The sequence below is a fragment of the Salvelinus sp. IW2-2015 genome, linkage group LG30 (genome assembly GCF_002910315.2).
Source record: "Salvelinus sp. IW2-2015 linkage group LG30, ASM291031v2, whole genome shotgun sequence".
NCBI classification, from domain to species: Eukaryota; Metazoa; Chordata; class Actinopteri; order Salmoniformes; family Salmonidae; genus Salvelinus; species Salvelinus sp. IW2-2015.
Genome location: NC_036869.1, coordinates 8071765 through 8094999, shown reverse-complemented (window position 1 = coordinate 8094999; position 23235 = coordinate 8071765). Strand labels below are relative to the sequence as shown.

Genomic DNA, 23235 nt, shown 5'->3' with positions numbered 1-23235 from the left:
TGCAGAGAAACTGCTGCGCAAAGAGGAGTTGGCTTTGGGATAACCTGTGAAATATACTTGCTGGAGCGCGTGCTCGGGTGGGTGTTGCTATGGTGACCAGTGAGCTGAGATAAGGCCAGGCTTACCTAGCAAAGACTTATAGATGACCTGGAGCCAGTGGGTTTGGCGACGAATATGAAGCGAGGGCCAGCCAACGAGAGCATACAGGTCGCAGTGGTGGGTAGTATATGGGGCTTTGGTGACAAAACGGATAGCACTGTGATAGACTACATCCAATTTGCTGAGTAGAGTGCTGGAGTTTTTTTTGTAAATGACATCCCGAAGTCAAAGATCGGTAGGATAGTCAATTTTACGAGGGTATGTTAGCAGCATGAGTGAAGGAGCTTGTTTGCGAATAGGAAGCCGATTCAAGATTTAATTTTGGATTGGAGATACTTAATGTGAGTCTGGAAGGAGAGTTTACAGTCTAACCAGACACCTAGGTATTTGTAGTTGTCCACATATTCTAAGTTAGAACCGTCCAGAGTAGTGATGCTAGTCGGGCAGGCGGGTGCGGGCAGCGATCGGTTGAAAAGCATGCATTTAGTTTTACTATCATTTAAGAGCAGTTGGAGGCACGGAAGGAGTGTTGTATGGCATTGAAGCTCGTCTGGAGGTTTGTTAATAACACAGTGTCCAAAGAAGGGCCGAAGTATACAGAATGGTGTCGTCTGCGTTGAGGTGGATCAGAGAATCACCAGCAGCAAGAGCGACATCATTGATATATACAAGGAAAAGAGTCCGCGCGCCGAGAATGAAACTCACTCCTCTTTTGGCCAATGACTGGAACGAATTGCAAAAATCACTGAAGCTGGAGTCTTATATCTCCCTCACTAACTTTAAGCATCAGCTGTCAGAGCAGCTTACCGATCACTGCACCTGTACACAGCCCACCCAACTACCTCATCCCCATATTGTTATTTATTTTTTATCTTTTGCACCCCAGTATCTCTACTTGCACATCATCATCTGCACATCTATCACTCCAGTGTTAATGCTAAATTGTAATTATTTCTCCACTATAGCCTATTTATTGCCCTACCTCCCTAATCTTACGTTTACACACACTGTATATAGATTTTTCTATTGTTATTGACTGTACGTTTGCTTTGTCTTGGCCAGGACGCAGTTGTAAATGAGAACTTGTTCTCAACTGGCTTACCTGGTTAAATAAAGGTGAAGAAAAAAAACAAACTCTAATCACTATTTCTGTTTTGTTTTCTTCAGAGGAGACAGGATATGTGGGAACCCTTGTCCAATTTGTTGAGACACCATCATCCACTATCAGGTTTGGTCTCTCACATTTACTCATGGCATATATACACACACAATCATTATGAGAAATGTGAAAATAGATGGTATTACCTTTGATTTCGTTAGGTTGATTTAACAAGCTATTCAATGTTATGTTTGGTAAGCAATGGACCATTGTCTTTCTGCAGAATGTGAAGCTGCTGCAACAGTTTATAAGCCCGAATACAGGCGTTGTGTATGACCCCACACGGACAGGTTAGATGGTTTCTATTTATGTCATGTGTATACAATTCTATGAATGAATCTGAATCAACAATGCTGAATTCAGTAGGTGTTATCTAAATGCTTGCTGGTTTCATCGAAATAAGTTGTCTTTGATTTGATGAATGATGAGTTGACACAGCCAGGAATCTGAGAGGCTGCCAATAGGTGTTTAAGTGATGAAAACAGTCCTGCATAAAGTAACATCTGGTTCAAAACCAACACTTTTTACGAGCAAGTTTTAAAGATGCACTATGCAGAAATCGCTCTGACATTTCCTGGTTGCTAAAATTCTAATAGTTTGTCTAATTTCAGTTTGTGACAAGCAAGTATAGTGTAAAGAATCATTGTACCATCTAAACTGCAGTGTGAAATCTTTTCCATAACCAAAGATATTGTATTTTCAGATGGTGTACAAAACCAAGATGCTAAAAGTAAACTTAAGCATAGAAATAGCGCACAGAACATATTACTGCTTCTTGGACTTGCTTTCAGCGAGTGACAGATTCACATTTCTGTGAATTTGGTCAGGTCGCACTAAAAGTTACATATTGCAGCTTTAAAACAAGTTATAAAATATTGTTTTCATGGCAATATCGCTTTAATTGCTTTTGGGAGAGTATTGCTAAAACATGTCACAGATCACTGATTCATTCCAGCCACTTATCCTCACAGGCTACAACTTAAAATCTAATTGTATTTGTCACATACTTTGTAAACAACCAGTGTAGACTAACAGTGAAATGCTTACATCTACTTTGTGCATGACACAAGTAATTTTTCAACAATTGTTTACAGACAGATTATTTCACTTATAATTCACTGTATCACAATTCCAGTGGGTCAGAAGTTTACATACACTAAGTTGACTGTGCCTTTAAACAGCTTGGAAAATTCCAGAAAATGATGTCATGGCTTTAGAAGTTTCTGATAGGCTAATTTACATAATTTGAGTCAATTGGAGGTGTACCTGTGGATGTATTTCAAGGCCTACCTTCAAACTCAGTGCCTCTTTGCTTGACATCATGGGAAAATCAAAAGAAATCAGCCAAAAAAATGTAAACCTCCACAAGTCTGGTTCATCCTTGGGAGCAAGTATATACACCATGGGACCACGCAGCCATCATACCGCTCAGGAAGGAGATGCGTTCTGTCTCCTAGAGATGAATGTACTTTGGTGCGAAAAGTACAAATAAATCCCAGAACAGCAAAGGACATTGTGAAGATGCTGGAGGAAACAGGTACAAAGTATCTATATCCATAGTAAAACGAGTCCTATATCGACATAACCTGAAAGGCCTCTCAGCAAGGAAGAAGCCACTGCTCAAAAACCGCCATAAAAATGCCAGACTACGGTTTGCAACTGCACATGGGGACAAAGATCGTACTTTTTGGAGAAATGTCCTCTGGTCTGATGAAACAAAAATAGAACTGTTTAGCCATAATGACCATGTTTGGAGGAAAAAGGTGGATGCTTGCAAGACAAAGAACACCATCCCAACCGTGAAGCATGGGGGTGGTAGCATCATGTTTGGGGGTGCTTTGCTGCAGGAGGGACTGGTGCAATTCACAAAATAGATGGCATGAGGAAAAATGTGGAAATATTGAAGCAACATCTCAAGACRTCAGTCAGGAAGTTAAAGCTTGGTCGCAAATGGGTCTTCCAAATGGATAATGACCCCAAGCATACTTCCAAAGTTGTGGCAAAATGGCTTAAGGACAAGGTCAAGGTATTGGAGTGGCCATCACAAAGCCCTGACCTCAATCCTATAGAACATTTGTGGGCAGAACTGAAAAAGCGTGTGTGAGCAAGGAGGCCTACAAATCTGACTGTTACACCAGCTCTGTCAGGAGGAATGGGTCAAAATTCAACCACCTTATTGTAGGAAGCTTGTGGAAGGCTACCCGAAATGTTTGACCTAAGTTAAACAATTTAAAGGCAATGCTACCAAATACTAATTGAGTGTATGTATACTTCTAACCCACTGGGAATGTGATGAAAGAAAGAAATCATTCTCTACTATTATTCTGACATTTCACATTCTTAAAATAAAGTGGTGATCCTAACTGACCTAAGACAGGGAATCTTTACTAGTATTAAATGTCAGGAATTGTGAAACTGAGTTTAAATGTATTTGGCCAAGGTGTATGGAAACTTCCTAATTCTACTGTGTGTATATATGTGTGTAGAGGTAAAGTAACTACAACAGGATGACTGATACGTGAAGTATCAGCTCATGTACATGAGAAATCTGTAATCTATGCTCAATATTCAGAGACAAGTTGTACAATAAAGACATTAAGATGCAAAATCCATTTATTTAATTGCCTTTTTGTCTGTAGTAAATACTTGATCATACAGGTGTCAACATGTTTATTCCCAGTTAATAAGAGCTTGGTTTCTACATGTGTGAATCCAGTGGTAATGTATTGCCATTTCCTCTATAATAGAAATACTTCAGCATATTGCTCTTTCTGTCCCATTGTCACCTGGGTGAGACATGCCCACTTGTCCAGTCAAATTCTGAATTCCAAATCACACCCTATCTTTTCAGATATACAGTTGTTTGGAGGGGGGCAAGGTGGCAAATTAGACTAAAGAAAATGTATGCATATCATAGGCGGAGAGGATACTGCAGTACACCAGGGGTGTATTCTCAATACTCTTAACATGGCTTCCTTGCCACACCTTTCTTTGAATAAACTGATTTGGGAGACTTCAGCCATGATGCTTATTCAAATAAGTGGTGTACAATCAGGAGAGACAAGGAAACAAAGCCACTTTAGACTATCGAGATGCACTCCAGCACTGAACTGATGACATGGCCAGCTTCAGTGGTAGGTTATTTTGCATTACATTTCTATTTCCTCCTGGGGTCTGTTCAAAATGGCACCCTATTCCCTACATAGTGCAGTATTTGACCAGGACCCATAGTGCTCTGGTGGAAAATGGTGCAGTACAGGGAATAGAGTGCCAATAGAGCCCTGTTTCTGCAGTAGGTAGGTCACTCTTTGACCTTGTGGACCAGGGTCTCCCCCAGTGATTCCAGGACCTCCCGTTTGTAGTCCTCGAAGTCCCCGTCTATCTGGTTGACAGACCGGTCCTCCACCACCCACAGCTGACAGGCTGTCTCAGTGATCAGCCGGGCATCGTGGCTCACAATGATAACCGCTATGGAGGGACAACAGCAAGGAATGAACATGTTACATATGAGAAACACGGTCAGAAGAGTCTACCAAAAGGCACTATCAGCAGCATGCTAATTATATGTTTGATGTTGACAGACATTTTATTTATGCCACCACCAAAGTTCAAAGGGGAAAACTAGTTAACACATTTCCCTCTACTGTGCGAATTGTGATCAAATCAACATATCGAAACAAAACGAACAATGCAATAGATTTTATTGTAGGCAGAGCACATTGCAGTCGGATTCTATTGCATTGACAGACACGATTCAGGCCTATACTTTACACAAACCGGTGTGCCATAACCAATCAGACCTCAGTATCCCTATATGCAAATAGACCATTGCCATTTACTTTTAACTCGACTGTGTTTACAGCATGAGTGGTCGAGAGTAGATGCGCTTGTTTTGAGCTCAAAGCAAGAGCTGCATGTAGCCAGGGGTGTACATTTGTTCATATTCACATATTCTTTGCTAGTGAGTTATTAGCCCAGTTATAGCTAATTTCTAGTCAACAATGGGGCAGTGGTTGCTTCCTACAAGAGCACAAAAGTGTGCATTTCTAGCCATCTTTGAAAAGCAAGTTAGGTAAAGAGCAGTGTTGAATTTTGAGACAGGCTTGAATAAGCTAAGTAGTCAATCGGCAGAGGGTAGCATAATTTGTCTGATTCTCTGTAATAACAGTATGGTAATAATTCATTTTACACTGAACAGAAATACACTGCTCAAAAAAATAAAGGGAACACTTAAACAACACAATGTAACTCCAAGTCAATCACACTTCTGTGAAATCAAACTGTCCACTTAGGAAGCAACACTGATTGACAATAAATTTCACATGCTGTTGTGCAAATGGAATAGACAAAAGGTGGACATTATAGGCAATTAGCAAGACACCCCCAAAAAAGGAGTGATTCTGCAGGTGGTGACCACAGACCACTTCTCAGTTCCTATGCTTCCTGGCTGATGTTTTGGTCACTTTTGAATGCTGGCGGTGCTCTCACTCTAGTGGTAGCATGAGACGGAGTCTACAACCCACACAAGTGGCTCAGGTAGTGCAGTTCATCCAGGATGGCACATCAATGCGAGCTGTGGCAAAAAGGTTTGCTGTGTCTGTCAGCGTAGTGTCCAGAGCATGGAGGCGCTACCAGGAGACAGGCCAGTACATCAGGAGACGTGGAGGAGGCCGTAGGAGGGCAACAACCCAGCAGCAGGACCGCTACCTCCGCCTTTGTGCAAGGAGGTGCACTGCCAGAGCCCTGCAAAATGACCTCCAGCAGGCCACAAATGTGCATGTGTCTGCTCAAACGGTCAGAAACAGACTCCATGAGGGTGGTATGAGGGCCCGACGTCCACAGGTGGGGGTTGTGCTTACAGCCCAGCACCGTGCAGGACGTTTGGCATTTGCCAGAGAACACCAAGATTGGCAAATTCGCCACTGGCGCCCTGTGCTCTTCACAGATGAAAGCAGGTTCACACTGAGCACATGAGCACATGTGACAGACGTGACAGAGTCTGGAGACGCCGTGGAGAATGTTCTGCTGCCTGCAACATCCTCCAGCATGACCGGTTTGGCGGTGGGCCAGTCATGGTGTGGGGTGGCATTTCTTTGTGGGGCCGCACAGCCCTCCATGTGCTCGCCAGAGGGAGCCTGACTACCATTAGGTACCGAGATGAGATCCTCAGACCCTTGTGAGACCATATGCTGACACATGCACATTTGTGGCCTGCTGGAGGTCATTTTGCAGGGCTCTGGCAGTGCACCTCCTTGCACAAAGGCGGAGGTAGCGGTCCTGCTCTGGGTTGTTGCCCTCCTACGGCCTCCTCCACGTCTCCTGATGTACTGGCCTGTCTCCTGGTAGCGTCTCCATGCTCTGGACACTACGCTGACAGACACAGCAAACCTTTTTGCCACAGCTCGCATTGATGTGCCATCCTGGATGAACTGCACTACCTGAGCCACTTGTGTGGGTTGTAGACTCCGTCTCATGCTACCACTAGAGTGAAAGCACGCCAGCATTCAAAAGTGACCAAAACATCAGCCAGGAAGCTTAGGAACTGAGAAGTGGTCTGTGGTCACCACCTGCAGAATCAACTCCTTTTTTGGGGGTGTCTTGCTAATTGCCTATAATTTCCACCTTTTGTCTATTCCATTTGCACAACAGCATGTGAAATTTATTGTCAATCAGTGTTGCTTCCTAAGTGGACAGTTTAATTTCATAGAAGTGTGATTGACTTGGAGTTACATTGTGTTGTTTAAGTGTTCCCTTTATTTTTTTGAGCAGTGTATAAACGCAACATGTTTCATGAGCTGAAATAAAAGATACCAGAAATGTTCTATACGCACAAAAAGCCTATTTCTCTCATTTTGGGCACAAATTTGTTTATATCCCTGTTAGTGAGCATCTCTCCTTAGCCAAGATAATCCACACTTGTCAGGTGGATGGATTATCAAGAAGCTGATTATTATACAGCATTATTACACAGGTGTACCTTGTGCTGGGGGCAATAAAAAGCCACAAAAACATGCAGTTTTGTCTCACAACACAATGCCACAGATGCCAATTGCACTCTCCCTCAACTTGACATGCTGACTGCATGAATATCCGCCTGAGCTGTTGCCAGAGAATTGAATGTCCTTTTCTCTACCATAAGCTGTCTCCAACATTGTTTTAGAAAATTTGGCAGTACGTCCAACCGGTCTCACAACCGCAGACCAGGTGTATGGTGTCGTGTGGGCGAGCGGTTTGCTCATATCAACGTACTGAACAGAGTGCCCCATGGGAGGGATGGGGTTAAGGTATGGGCAGGCATAAGTTACAGACAATGAACACAATTGCATTTTATCGATGGCAATTTGAATGCACAGAGATAACGTGACGAGATCTTGAGGCCCGTTGTTGTGCCATTCATCCGCTGTCATCACCTCATGTTTCAGCATGATAATGCATGGCCCCATGTCTCAAGGATCTGTACACAATTCCTGGAAGCTGAAAATGTCCCAGTTCTTCCATGCCCTGCATACTCTGTTACCCAATGTTACCCATTGAGCATGTTTGGCATGCTCTGGATCGACGTGTAAGACAGCGTGTTCCAGTTCCCGCCAATGTCCAGCAACTTCGCACAGCCATTGAAGAGGAGTGGGACAACATTCCACAATCAACAGCCTGATCAAATCTACGTGAAGGAGATGTGACACGCTGCATGAGGGAAATGGTGGTCACACCAGATACTGACTGGTTTTCTGATCCACGCCCCTACATTTTCTTTAAGGTATCTGTGACCAACAGATGCATATCTGTATTCCCAGTCCTGTGAAATCCATAGATTAGGGCCTAATTAATTCATTTCAATTGACTGATTTCCTAATATGAACTACAGCTCAGTAAAATCTTTGAAATCGTTGCATGTTGCGTTTAGATTTTTGTAAAGTTGTTTCTTGCATCAATTTGTTTCAGTCACCTTGTCTGAAGGACAAGTGGATAAACAGGTTAATGTCAATCCTTACATGTTTTCTTTCCAAAAGTCTCATGGAATGTAGGCCTACATTTAACACCACACATTGGCTGCTACTGTAGAATGAATGATAGAACAGCTATTTCCATGTTAATATATTATGGGATATTATGCATTTTCTATTTTTTTATTTATTTTTAAATGGTAGGCCACTCTGATAGGCCCACATTATGATCAAATAGCCACAGTAGCCTAATTGGCCACTATTAAAACTGTAGCTTAAAGCAGGTACAGCCTCAGTGTTCACAGTAAACGCGCGCCAGAAGTTACACAGAATTTTCACAACGTTCAAGTTTGTGCTCAGCAGACCTGAAATTTGCTCAGTGCTGAAAACAATTAGAGGGAACATTGGCCACCACTACCCATATCTGAGGTTACTTTCTGATCCTACATTTAAACAAAAGATACCCTCAAAATCAAACAGCCTCTCATATTTGTGTACATACCTCCTTTGTACTCATTGATCGCTTCTGATAAGGCATCGATCGACTCAATGTCCAGGTTGTTAGTAGGCTCATCCAGGATGAGAACGTCAGGTTGCCGACAGGCCAGCTCAGCGAATACCACTCGGGCTTTCTGACCACCTGGATGGAGAGGAACATAAACACATTGACAATGGATGATGGTGTGCGTGTTTGCACATGTGTGTGCATGCATGTTTCTAATCCTAACCTGATAGCTTGGAGATCTGGATGGTGTGTGCGTGACTCTCCAGTCCGAAGCGGCCCAGACACTTCCTGCTGTCCTGGTAGGGCAGGTTGAAGTTCCTCTGGAGGTACTCTGTAGCTGCCTCCTCCATGTTCAGCTGGTCAGCATACTGCTGGTTAAAGAAGCCCACCTTCAGCCGATGGTTCTTTCTCATCTCCCCCTTGATCTGAAAGGCAAATCAACACACATTTAGTCTGACACACAGACATCAGTGAAAAAGCAGATGCCGTATTTTCATTTGTAAGGATACTTCTGTTGTTTTTGTTTGGAGGCAAACTCACTGGATTTAACCTGCCAGTGAGAAGTAGTAGTAGGGTACTCTTCCCGACTCCATTGGGTCCAACTATACAAACTGAACAAGGATAAAGAGGTGTCAGGTATAGTATGGAGGCTAATGACATGGCCCAGGTTTTCAAACAGAAATAATTTCTCCATACTTCTAGTCTCCATGTCGATACCAAAGTCCACATTCTTGAAGAGAGGTTTGTGTCCCTCAAAGGCAAAGTCCACACCTGAGACAGACAGAGAGCGGAGGGTTAACAGGGATATACAAAGAAAGAGAGGAAGAGAAAAAAGAGAGGGGGAGAACTCACTGTGCAGTCCGAGGATGGGAGGAGAGAGAGAAGGGGGGTTGGGGAAGGTGAATTTGACAGTGTACTCTTTGGGTCGTTTGAGCAGCTCTGTTGCTTCCTGACTCTCCTCTTCCACCCCTCCCTTCTTCTTTCCCTTCGCCTGCTTCCTGGTCAAGGTTTCCTTAGTCTGCTTCTCCTAGAGAGATAGACAGAAAACAGTGGATGATAGGAGAAGTACAGAGAGACTGACAGACAGATCCAGGTAGAACCATGTCTAAACAGAGGTAGCTGAACTAAACTTACAGCCTGTTTGGTGGACTTCCCTCCAGCCTTGAGATCCTTGAGCTTCTTCTCCTGTTTGTCGTACTGTTTCTGGAGCTCCTTCTGCTTCTGAACGTACATCTTCTTAAACGTCACTGAGGGAGACAGAGTGAAAAATACATTTTAGTAAATTAGCAGACACTCTTACCCAGATGTAGTATAACAGTTCATCTTAAGATAGCTAGGTGAGACATAGCTCAGTCATAAATAACCAAATCTCAGTTGTATTAAGTACATTTTGTGTCAATAAAGTGGTTATCAACTAAGTCAGTGCCAGTCGAAAAAGACAAGTGTGAGGGTTAGATGCCTCTAGCATGCAAAATACAACTGATGCTACTCCTGGAGAGATCAGATACATGTTCTACATTAATAGAACACACACAAAAAATGCAACATACGACAATTTCAAAGATTTTACCAAGTTACAGTTCATTAGGCCCTAATCAATGGATTTCACAGGACTGGGAATACAGATATGCATCTGTTGGTCAAAGATACCTTAAAAAAAAAGTAGGGGTGTGGATAAGAAAACCAGTCAGTATCTGGTGTGACCACTATTTGCCTCATGCAGCGACACATCTCCTTCGCATTGAGTTGATCAGGCTGTTGATTGTGGCCTGTGGAATGTTGTCCCACTCTTCTTCAATGGCTGTGCGAAGTTGCTGGATATTGGCTGGAACTGGAACACACGTCGATCCAGAGCATCCCAAGCGTTGGTCAATGGGTGACATGTCTGGTATGCAGGCCATGGAAGAACGGGGACAATTTCCGTTTCTAGGAATTGTGTAGATTGCGACATGGGGCCATGCATTATCAGTGAGGTGATGGAGGTGGATGAATGGCACGACAATGGGCCTTCAGTATTTCTGAGCGTTCACATTGCCATCGATAAAATGCAATTGTGTTCGTAGCTAATGCCTATCCATACCATATCCACACTGCCACCACGGGGTACTCTGTTCGTAACATTGACATCAGCAAACCTCTCGCCCATACAACTCCAAACACACTGTTTTCCATCTGCCCGGCACAGTTGAAACAGGGATTCATCTGTGAAGAGAACACTTCTCTAGCGTGCCAGTGGTCATCTAAGGTGAGCATTTGCCCACAGAAGTCGGTTATGCCCCCGAACTGCAGTCAGGTCAAGAACCTGGTGAGGACAACGAGCACGCAGATGATCTTCCCTGAGACGGTTTGTGCAGAAATTATTTGGCTGTGCAAACCTACAGTTTTATCAGCTGTCCGGGTGGCTGGTCTCAGTCGAACCCGCAGGTGAAGATGTGGAGGTCCTGGGCTGGCGTGGTTACACATGGTCTGCGGTTGTGAGGCCGGTTGGACGTACGGCCAAATTCTCTAAAACAACGTTATGGTAGAGCGTTATGGGCTTATGTTAATTATCATTCAATGCTCTGGCAACAGCTCTGGTAGATATTCCTGCAGTCAACATGCCAATTGCATGCTCCCTCAAAACTTGAGACATCTGCGGCATTGTGTTGTGTGACAAAACTGCACATTTTAGAGTGACCTTTTATTGCCCCCAGCACAAGGTGCACCTGTGTAATGATCATGCTGTTGAATCAGCTTCTTGATATGCCACACCTGTCAGGTGGATGGATTATCTTAGTAAAGGAGAAATGCTCACTAACAGGGATATAAACACATTTGTACACAACATTTGAGAGAAATACGTTTTTTGTTGTGTTGAAGTATTTCCAGGCTAACAGTTTGTGGGGAAGGAGAAAGAATGTACATAGCTAATACTCACAGTAGTTCCCTCTGTAGTAATAAAGTTTCTGGTTGTCCAGGTGAACGATGTCAGTACACACATCGTCCAGGAAACTCTGGTCGTGAGACACGATGAGGAGAGTCTTCTTCCAGCCCTGAAGGTAGCTAGGTGGAGAGATTGATATATTAGCCACTGTAGTGTATCATTCACAGATGCAGGGCTGAAAGGAGACCCATTGAGTAAGCAGCTGCATGTTGTGTGGCCTATCACTGTGTCCTGTCCCTGTGAAATAAATTATATTTATGTAAAAGACTGTGTGTGGTGTGCCCTTACTTGTTGAGCCAGATGACAGCGTTGAGGTCAAGATGATTGGTGGGCTCATCCAGCATCAGCAGGGTGGGCTCCATGAACAGAGCTCTGGTAGGAGAGAGAGCCACAGGAAGCTTAGGTTAGAGTTTTCACTGCTGTTTTTATCTCTGTTATGCTTTTGTTTTATTATCTCTAAAAGTGACTCTGCAAAAATGCACTTTTAAAAAAGTAGCTAAAGAAAAAAACAATTGAAGCAATTGCCATATAGCTAAAATCTCTAAATCAAATCCTTTCAGATCTATATAAGTGCCTAAGCAGGGCTAGGGGGTCTACAGATATAGGATCTTCATTTGACCTATGTTGTCACGGTAAAATAATCCTACAGCAACAGGATTTGAATGTTAAGTCCATAATGTTGCTTGATTGGTGGTTATGCTATTAGCTGGCCAAAACTGGGTTACATGAAAAGTGCGATACTGTTAATAACCATGTGATAGTGTGGGTTTTCAGTGAATTTATTGAAATCATGAAACTCATCTGGATTTCAAATTCTCAGCAACAAAAGAGTGATCAAATTAAGATCCTACACCTGGATTTCCAAAAAAGTCTTACCTGGCAAGTGAGACTCTCATCCTCCAGCCTCCAGAGAACTTCTTGGTAGCTCGATTCTGCATCTCTGGGGTGAAGGAGAGACCAGCCAGGATACGACGGGCTTTAGCCTCCGCTGCTGCTGCCCCAATAATCCTCAACTCCTCATAGACCTGGTTGAGACGGACACACAATATGTAGACAAGCAGTGTCTTAGTCTATTGACAGATATTACATTTCTGTCTCAATGCAGCCTAAGAGACAATAACTCCAAAGTATGTTACCACAGTCTGAATTAAAAAACGGTGTATCCAATACATTATTATAGAAATTAGGAAGTGGATATTTCGCCAGGCAGATCTAACTTTATTTTATAAATTGTTTTTATTTTATTTAACTAGGCATTAGGGTTTCATTATAATACTTCACCAAACCTTGTCCAGTCTCTCAGCCACGCTGTCTTCTCCTTTCTCCAGCAGAGCCTGGAGTTGTCTCTCCTCTTCTAGGAGCTTCAGACGCCTCGTGTCTGCCTTCAACACAGCCTGGACCGCCGGTGTGTCATCAGCTATCACCTCTATGGAGAGAGACATAGGGTGTTAGAGAGGGTTGGGGTGAAGGGAGAAGAGGAGTAGAGAGGAGTGTTGAGACAGGGGGTAGGGACAAAAGACATGCAAACAGATAGATGATGACAGAGAGAGAAGGGTATGATGGGGTGGGTGGGTATTCTTCAGAGGGCAAGTGAAATACCTTGCTCACAGAGCAGCACGTCGATGTTAGGAGGGATACTGAGAGCTCTGTTGGCAATATGTTTCAGGAGAGTGGTCTTCCCCTTCCCGTTAGGTCCAACCAGACCGTAGCGTCTTCCTGCCACCACCAGGAGATCTGCGTTGACAAACAGCTCCTTCCCGTGAGCTGATATACTGAACCTCTCCAGCTGAGGGAGACATTAAAACACTGAAACCCCTACAGGTGAACTCTGATACTCATAGAACTTCATGGATTCCCACTTGACATTCTGCAGGCAGGATGGGCAACTGGCAGCCCGAAGGCCCTCAGATCAATTTCCATTTTTGCTTTTAATTAGGAACTCAGTTGGGGTGTCAACTTACTGTTACAAGTTAGAGCAGTAGAATACACAAAGAGCAATTTCAAAATTTGGTTGTGCATTAGCAGTTTTTCTCTTATGTCAGTCACTGATAGTAAGTCAGTCAGCAAATCTAAAAAATGTTAGCTGACATACCTGTCCGCCTATCTAAACGTACTATCATGGTCGAATTAACGTCCGGGGTGCCCCCATTGATTTTGTTAGTCAGTCCCAATCAGATATCATATTCAAAACATTTCTCTCCACCCAATGGCAAAATGTGTAGAATTACAGGAAATTAGTTATAAAACTGAAAAATCTTCTCTGCCCATGGGGTTTTGTGGCCCCCACCCCCATCAAAGTTGCCCATCCCTTTTCCCTTTTCTACAGTATAGAATGGTTGAAGGGACTACCTCATACTGTCTACTTAGAAACATTTAATAAATTTTCTTCAGTATTCAAGAACTATGTTCTATTAACTTTTCACTTAATTCTTCAGAATAAAGTAACACTAGAAGAGTTGAGACGGTCAGGTCACCTTGATATCTGATGCGTTCTCCAGCATGGCCTGCCTGGAAGACAACTCAGCCTGGGACACTGAGAAATCGCCCTCGATGGCGTTGGCAGCACGCACACTGGCCACCTGCTTCTCATATTCTATCTATAAAACACAGAGGCATGGACACACACTTCCAACGAATAAAAAGCTTCTTCTGTGTCTGGTCGAGCATACACTACCGGTAAGGTACACTAAGGTTTTAGAACACCTACTAATGCAAGGGTTTTTCTTTATTTGTACAATTTTCTACATTGTAGAATACGAGTGAAGACATCAACACACATATGGAATCATGTAGTAACCAAAAAAGTGTTAAATCAAAATATACTTTATATTTGAGATTCTTCAAATAGCCACCCAGACAATGGCGCCGGAAGAAATGGCAGCAGTTTTACGGGCGCCCAACCAATTGTGCTATTATGTGGGGGGTTTTCGTGTTATTTATAACTTATTTTGTACATAATGTTTCTGCAACCGTATCTTGCGGCAAAAAAGAGCTTCTGAATATCAGGACAGCGATCACTCACCTCGGATTATACAAAGATTTTTTGTTCAACAAGCAAGACACACAGGACATTCTCCAAACACCCGACAGGGCCAACATCCCCGTTATTTGCAAGAGGAAGCGACGCAGGTACAAAGGACAAAGAGCCGGATGCCTGGTCAGGACCCGGAAAAGGCGAGTGGGAAAGCTGCCGTTACCGTCAATACTACTCGCCAACGTGCAATCATTGGACAATAAACTAGACGAGGTACGACCACGAATATCCTACCAACAGGACATCAAAAACTGTAATATCCTATGTTTCACGAAATCGTGGCTGAATGACGACATGGATATTCAGCTAGCGGGCTATACGCTGCACCGGCAAGCTAGAACAGCACACTCCGGTAAGACGAGGGCAAGCACCGGCAAGCACGAAATCTAAGGAAGTCTCTAGATTTTGCTCGCCTGAAGTAGAGTATATTGTGATAAATTGAAGGCAACACTACTTGCCTAGAGAGTTTTCAGCTATACTTTCGTTGGATGTTTATTTACCACCACAGACAGATGCTGGCACTAACACCGCACTTAGTCAGCTGTATAAGGAAATAAGCAAACAGGAAACCACTCACCCAGAGGCGGCGCTCCTAGTGGCTGGAGACTTTAATGCAGGGAAACTTAAATCAGTTCTACCAAATTTCCATCAACATGTTAAATGTGCAACCAGAGGGAAAATAATTCTAGATCACCTGTACACACACAGAGACGCGTACAAACCTCTCCCTCGCCCTCCATTTGGTTAATCCAACTACAACTCCATCCTCCTGATTCCTGCTTACAAGCCAAAATTAAAACAGGAAGCACCAGCTCTATAAAAAAGTGGTCAGATGAAGCAGATGCTAAACTACAGGACTGTTTTGCTATCACAGACTGGAACATGTTCCGGGATTCTTCCGATGGCATTGTGGAGTACACCACATCAGTCACTGGCTTTATCAATAAGTGCATCGAGGACGTCGTCCCCACAGTGACTGTACCCCAACCAGAAGCCATGGATTACAGGCAACATTCGCACTGAGATAAAGGGTAGATCTGCCGCTTACAAGGTGCGGGACTCTAACAAGAAATCCTGCTATGCCCTGCGACGAACCATCAAACAGGCAAAGCGTCAATACAGGGCTAAGATTGAATCATACTACATTGGCTCGGACGCTCGTCTTATGTGGCAAGGCTTGCAAACTACTACAGACTACAAAGGGAAGCACAGCCGCGAGCTGCCCAGTGACACGAGCCTACCAGACGATCTAAATCACTTCTATGCTCGCTTCGAGGCAAGAAACACTGAGGCATGCATGAGAGCATCAGCTGTTCCAGACGACTGTGTGATCACGCTCTCCGTAGCCGACGTGAGTATGACCTTTAAACAGGTCAACATACACAAGGCTGCGGGGCCAGACGGATTAGCAGGACGTGTGCTCCGGGCATGTGCTGACCAACTGGCAGGTGTCTTCACTGACATTTTCAACATGTCCCTGATTGAGTCTGTAATACCAACATGTTTCAAGCAGACCACCATAGTCCCTGTGCCCAAAATCCACAGATGATGCAATCTCTATTGCACTCCACACTGCCCTTTCCAACCTGGACAAAAGGAACACTTATGTGAGAATGCTATTCATTGACTACAGCTCAGCGTTCAACACCATAGTACCCTCAAAGCTCATCAATAAGCTAAGGATCCTGGGTCTAAACACCTCCCTCTGCAACTGGATCCTGGACTTTCTGACGGGCCGTCAGGGTAGGTAGCAACACATCTGCCACGGTGATCCTCAACACTGGAGCTCCCCAGGGTTGCGTGCTCAGTGCCCTCCTGTACTCCCAGTTCACCCACGACTGCATGGCCAGGCACGACTCCTACACCATCGTTAAGTTTGCTGATGACACAGCAGTGGTAGGCCTGATCACCGACAACGACGAGACAGCCTATAGGGAGGTCAGAGACCTGGCCGTGTGGTACCAGGACAACAACCTCTCCCTCAACGTGATCAAGACAAAGGAGATGATTGTGGACTACAGGAAAAGGAGGACCGAGCACGTCCCCATTCTTATCGACGGGGCTGTAGTGGAGCAGGTTGAGAGCTTCAAGTTCCTTGGTGTCCACATCAACAACAAACTAGAATGGTCCAAACACACCAAGACAGTCGTGAAGAGGGCACAACAAAGCCTATTCCCCCTCAAGAAACAAAAAGATTTGGCATGGGTCCTGGGATCCTCAAAAGGTTCTACAGCTGCAACATCGAGAGCATCCTGACTGGTTGCATCACTGCCTGGTACGGCAATTGCTCAGCCTCTGACCACAAGGCACTACAGGGTAGTGCGTACGGCCCAGTACATCACTGGGGCTAAGCTGCCTGCCATCCAGGACCTCTAYACCAGGCGGTGTCAGAGGAAAGCCCTAAAAATGATCAAATACCCCAGCCACAGATTGTTCTCTCTACTACCGCAAGCGGTACCGGAGTGCCAAGTCTAGGACAAAAAGGCTTCTCAACAGTTTTTACCCCCAAGCCATATGACTCCTGAACAGGTAGTCATATACGCATAGTCACTTTAACCATATCTACATGTACATACTACCTCAATCAGCCTGACTAACCCGTGTCTGTATGTAGCCTCGCTACTTTTATAGCCTCGCTACTGTATATAGCCTGTCTTTTTACTGTTGTTTTATTTCTTTACCTACCTACTAGCCTGTAAGTAAGCATTTCACTGTAAGGTCTACTACACCTGTTGTATTCGGCACACGTGACAAATAAACTTTGATTTGATTTGCCTTGTTGACAGCTTTGCACACACTTTGCAATCTCTCAACCAGCTTCATGATGTAGTCACCTGGAATGCATTTCAATTAACAGGTGTGCCTTGTTAAAAGTAAATTTATGGAATGCCTTTCCTTCTCAAAGCTATGGAGCCAATCTGTTGTGTTGTGTTGTGATGAGGTGGGGTGGGGGGGTATACAGAAGATTATTTGGTAAATGACCAAGTCCATATTATGGCAAGAACAGCTGAAATAAGCAAAGAGAAACGACAGTCCATCATTACTTTAAGACATGAAGGTCAGTCAATGCAGAACATATCAAGAACTTTGAAAGTTTCTTAAAGTACAGTCGCAAAAACCATCAAGCGCTATGATGAAACTGGCTATGATGAAACTTACCGTCACAGGTAAGGAAGACCCAGAGTCATCTCTGCTGCAGGGATAAATTCATTAGAGTTAACTGCACCTCAGATTGCAGCCCAAATAAATGCTTCAGAGTTCAAGTAACAGACACATCTCAATATCAACTGTTCAGAGGAGACTGTGAATCAGGCCTTCATGGTCAAATTGTTTCAAAGAAACCACTGCTAAAGGACACCAACAAGAAGAAGAGACTTGCTTGGGCCAAGAAACACGAGCAATGGACATTAGACAGGTGGAAATTTGTCTTTTGGTCTGGAGTCCAAATTGGAGATTCTCGTTTCCAACCGCCATGTCTTTGTGAGACGTGGTATGGGTGAACGGATGATCTCTGCATGTGTATTTCCTACCGTAAAAGCATGGAGGAGGAGGTGTTATTGTGTGGGGGTGCTTTGCTGGTGACACTGTCTGATTTATTTAGAATTCGAGGCACACTTTACCAGCATGGTTACCATAGCATTCTGCAGCGAAACACCATCCCGTCTGGTTTGCACTTAGTGGGACTATCATTTGTTTTTCAACAGGACAATGACCCAACACACCTCCAGGCTGTGTAAGGGATATTTTACCAATAAGGAGAGTGATGGAGTGCTGCATCAGATGACGTCCTCGCCTCCCCAATCACCCGACCTCAACCCAATTGAGATGGTTTGGGATGAGTCAGACCGCAGAGTGAAGGAAAAGCAGCCAACAAATGCTCAGCATATGTGGGAACGCCAAGACTTTTAGAAAAGCATTCCAGGTGAAGCTGGTTGAGAGAATGCCAAGAGTGTACAGAGCTGTCATCAAAGCAAAGGGTGGCTATTTGAAGAATCTCAAATATAAAATATATTTAGATTTGTTTAACACTTTTTTGGTTTCTACATGATTCCATATGTGTTATTTCATAGCTTTGACATTTTCACTACTATTCTACAATGTAAAAAATAGTACAAATAAAGAAAAACCCTTGAATGAGTAGGTGTTCTAAAACTTTTGACCGGTAGTGTATGTATAGACTGGTTACCATTTTCTTTTTCTTCTTCTTCTCCTTCTTGCTCATGTTGGCAAAGGGGTCGTCACCTTTCTCCTGCTCCTGCTCTGCGATCACGTCTTCAGCACACTGACAGCAGAGAGGGAGGCAGACAGAGGGAGAGACAGTTCTATGAGAGGGAGTTAGGCGTTCTATGGCGGCTCTACATGCTATGTATGACCCTTCCATATAGCAGACTCAGATTAGACTATAAAAACACACCTTCATTGTGTCGTCTTCATCGTCTTCACCCTCTTCATCTTCGCTGCGAGGCGGGCGAGCAGGTTTGTTCATCCTCTGAATGGGACAAGTCACACAGCATTATGGTTTTACAGAAACTACCTTGACAAGACATTAAGTGTAACTGTGACCCATACACTGTGGCCATGCATTATATTGGCCTGCATTCTTGACAGTTTACAGGTGGGGGTATTGGGACTTGGTCACACTATACGTCGCTAACCCAATATTATTTTTTCAATCGAATGCCATCCCTACATTCCAAAAGGAAAACAGTTTTAAACAAAGTTTGTGTTGTTAACACCAGAGAGAGCTCTTCACTCACCTTGGGCTGTTCCTTCTTGCCTTTCTTCGGCTGAGGCTTCTCCTCCTCTGCTTCATCCTCCTCAGTTGCCTACATGGGAAGAGAAAAGGAGAGTTTCTCATTTAGTTCTCAACATAATGCTGAATCCCAAATCAATACTCTCTGGATACTCCAGTAGATCTAAAATGATTTGATAAGTGTAAGCAATATTCCACCAAGCCAATCAGAAGCATGACCTTGGGTGTTGTTTTAGCCTCTGGGTTCTTGTTCTTTTTCACAGCTTTTTTCTCATCCTTGTCTTTCATCTCTTCCTCCGCCTCATCATCAGAGGGAGCCTGGTATTATGTAGTAAAAATAGAGTGAGGCTCCATGTCTGGGAACAAGTGAGATCAGACTCACACGGTTTTATTGTATTGAGTATCTCAGTGGGTTAGATCTGCAGATATGAGGTGTACGAAGAGAAAGACGTCAAACAAAGAGTAGAGTGGAATAAAAGGGAATGGATTGAGAGGGGAATGTGTTAGTGAACATTTAAAATGTGCTGCCTTCTGTTATCAACCCTGTTGGATGGGAAACAGACAGGCACAGGGGCGAAGGGTATGAAGAAAGGGGAAAGGAGAGGGAAGGAAAAGAGTGCAGAAGGAGAAGAAACATTCCATCACCCACCTTTGCTTTTGGCTTAGGTTTATCTTTTTTCTTGCCCTTCTGCACCTTCTCAACCTCCTGTGTTAAAGTATTAAAGACGCACGGACACGCACACAGATACACCAGTTCCTTCATATTAGACATGTCCTTACACCAGAGCACCATGTCATTATGAAGAAAAATAACATGCTTGATTCAAATCATTAGATTCTAAGTGCCTTGCAAGCCCCAACCTTTCTGGCCAATGCTAATTTGTCCAAAGCATGTAGATGAAATGCAATTAAAAAAAAAAATGATTTAGGAATCACTAAGAATATGGATGTGAACATGTGTAGCAGGTCTTATTGTAAGTCTGTGATGAAATCCAAAAGAGAAGAGAAGACAGTAGAAAAGGAAAGAACGATACGGGGAGGGATGGATGAATTAGTAAACATAAACACATTCTTAGAGCTGCCTGGACCTTTGAAACAAAAAGTATCAATAGAATCAACATTCAAAGTCAGAGAACATGATACATAAACATAAGAAGCAAACCCCACACACCTTCATCCGTCTCTCTTCTTCATCATTATCATCCTCCCCTCCAGCCACTCCATCATCACCATCACTGTCTCCCTGACTGAGAGCTGCAAATATGTTCCCGGCCTGAGACAACAAAAATAACAAATACAATTTAAAAGTGGATTATAGCATAGTCTCCCCTCAAAATGTAATAGAATAGACAGTGATCAAATCTGCTAAGACTGTAGATATAGTGATCAAGACTGTTGCATGCACAACACGCTCACCTTATTTCCCTTGCCTTTTCTGGGGGCCACAACTGAAATAAGAGAGAGAGCAAGAAGTTGATGAAAATCTAGCTAAGCTATCAACTCCGCACATTTCCAGCTTGAAATGTATACATAATTTACGTTTGACATACTTACTAAGCAGTTAACTTACCCTCCTCTTCCTCGTCCTCGCTGGCTTGCACTGACAGCTTCTTCAGTTTCTCCATCATATCCTCGTCATCATCATCGTCTCCCTCTCCACCTTTACCTTTCCGCCGGTCTTTCTTTTTCTTCTGAGACCGATAGCAAAATAGATTAGACAGGCATTATGGTTCACATGACTACTAGGGCTAGGTATTAGCAGGGAGGGACCACACGAAACACATAGGTCACGATTTTTAAAATATATATATATATATATATATATATATATATATCATGATTTTCTATGTTGGAGATTCAATACTGCAAGCTAGCTACCACTCTGGCTAGTAGTGGCTACCTCCCCAACCTCTTCAAGCTCATCTTCTGTCTTTCAAGAGAGCAAATTAGGTGGGAAGGGAAGAAACATAACAATTATGTAATAGGTGGACCTATTAATGACAACATTTCACTGGATATCATGTTATTGATACATACAGTATTGCAAATATAAGTAATCCAACTGAAAATGACCTATATGATAATCTGTATTAGTCAAGGAAAACAATTACCTGCTTTCCTTGAGTCTCCTTCGCCACAAGTCCATCCTCTTTTTTGTTATCTGTGGCCAGCTCATCAAAGAACTGTGTGAGAGAGTGTGACAGTCAATGAGAGATGTTGATACATTTTGTTTAACGTGTTCACACATCGACAATTACATTTTCTTTCTCACCTCATTCAATCTACTCAAAATATCACCAAAAGAGGTATACTCACACTCTTCTTCCCCTTCTTATCCTTCTTTCCTTTCTTAACTGATTTTTCTATAGAGGGGAGAGAAAATGTAGGTAACAAAATTATTAAGTTTGTCATCAACATATGGATGCACGGAGTGACAAAAGAGAGGGTCTGAATGAGCCAGAGGGGGAGCCCGTTATAAGGGGAGCAGGGGCTGGCGCATTTTCAGAATGACTTTGGTCAACACAGCAGTTCTTCTAACAATGCATATGAGCTATGACAGAGCTAACCTAGCCTTCATTACTTCAATGAATGAGAAATTCATAACTAGCCATGACCCTGTGTTGATTATTCTTCCGCAAAGGACCCCTTTTACATGTTGAAGTGTGTCTCTAACGTTACTTGACTGTCAAGTAGAGAACAAGGAATCATTTGTCTGACAATTACAAGGAATGCATATGGCATTGCATCATTTTCAAAACATTGATAGCAAGTTAGCTAACGTAGTTTCTAGGTAGTTAACCATCGCTAATGCCACACTTTTTGTCAAAATAATCCCTATCATATGACAGCCAGGACAGCTACTTGTTAATGAAATATCACATTGATGCACAATAGCTAACGTTAACAACTGTGGTGCAGTGGCTGGAAAGGATTCAGTTGTAACCGTTAGCTTAGCTGCTAACAATTAGGTACCTGCCGCCGCTGGTGGGGCTGCTCCCTCTTCTCCTTCCCATTCTGCATCTTCTTTTGCTTTCTTGGGCATTTTCGTCTATTTATTTATACGTATATTAACAGATAACCACCTGAATGTGTCTTCTAATAACTTAAAATCAGTGGTAAGAGTGGCTGTCAGTGAAGCGCGAGTGTTTTGTCACAACATGCGGCCTGAGAATTTCTCTCTTCATGACGTAGCGAGAGCACCACCAAAGAGGAAGAAGCAAGGCGAGAGGCCTAACTCAATGACGTGTATAAAACACATCATTGGCCCAACTCGGCCAAAAATCTGTCTTCTCTAGCAGGTGGTATTCTTTCGTTTCTTTCTCTCAGCAAGCGAGGAGTTTTCGTATGGAGGTCAATGAGTGTCGAATTTGGTCCATAAAAAAATCTAATGGCGTAAACAGTAAACATTACACTCACAAAAGTTTAAGAGAAATAGAGACATTTCAAATATCATATTGTGGCTATGTACAGTTTATAACAATGTGAAAATAGTAAAGTACAAAAGGCAAAAATAAATAAACATAAATATGGGTTGTATTTACAATGGTGTTTGTTCTTCACTGGTTGCCCTTTTCTTGTGGCAACAGGTCACAAATATTTCTGCTGTGATGGCACACTGTGGTATTTCACCCAATAGAAATGAGTTTATCAAAATTGGATTTGTTTTCAAATTCTTTGTGCGTCTGTGTAATCTGAGAAAGTATGTGTCTCTTATATGGTCATACATTTGCCAGGTTAGGAAGTGCAGCTCATTTTCCACCTCATTTTCTGGGCAGTGTGTACATAGCCTGTCTTCTCTTGAGAGCCAGGTCTGACTA

At 43.3% G+C, this 23235-nt stretch overlaps 1 protein-coding gene and 1 long non-coding RNA gene across 3 annotated transcripts in view; one reads left to right on the top strand and one right to left on the bottom strand.

Annotated features, from left to right (window-relative positions):
• LOC111955266 (uncharacterized) overlaps nucleotides 1–1689 on the top strand; it is a 4348-nt gene extending 2659 nt beyond the window's left edge. The window contains exons 4-5 of the long non-coding RNA XR_002876099.2: nucleotides 1267–1327; nucleotides 1482–1689. This is a non-coding gene — a long non-coding RNA (uncharacterized lncRNA). The remainder of the gene's footprint in view (nucleotides 1–1266; nucleotides 1328–1481) is intronic.
• A 2164-nt stretch (nucleotides 1690–3853) lies between these two features.
• On the bottom strand, nucleotides 3854–22602 carry LOC111954974 (ATP-binding cassette sub-family F member 1). Of its 2 annotated transcripts, XM_070436187.1 has the most exons (24): nucleotides 22391–22602; nucleotides 21734–21780; nucleotides 21523–21600; nucleotides 20988–21108; nucleotides 20834–20865; nucleotides 20589–20690; nucleotides 20067–20123; nucleotides 19637–19735; nucleotides 19422–19490; nucleotides 19079–19153; nucleotides 18851–18946; nucleotides 14105–14227; nucleotides 13230–13416; nucleotides 12917–13056; nucleotides 12507–12655; nucleotides 11919–12002; nucleotides 11625–11749; nucleotides 9842–9954; nucleotides 9560–9734; nucleotides 9404–9478; nucleotides 9248–9318; nucleotides 8931–9132; nucleotides 8705–8842; nucleotides 3854–4726 (listed from the first exon to the last, which is right to left on the bottom strand). In XM_070436187.1, exons 1-24 carry the CDS (start codon nucleotides 22458–22460, stop codon nucleotides 4560–4562), a joined length of 2595 nt encoding a protein of 864 aa, XP_070292288.1. In that variant the 5' UTR covers nucleotides 22461–22602; the 3' UTR covers nucleotides 3854–4559. The 2 variants fall into 2 exon arrangements, with proteins under 2 accessions (XP_070292288.1, XP_070292289.1); XM_070436188.1 differs by lacking the exon at nucleotides 20067–20123.
• Between the last annotated feature and the right edge of the window lie 633 nt (nucleotides 22603–23235).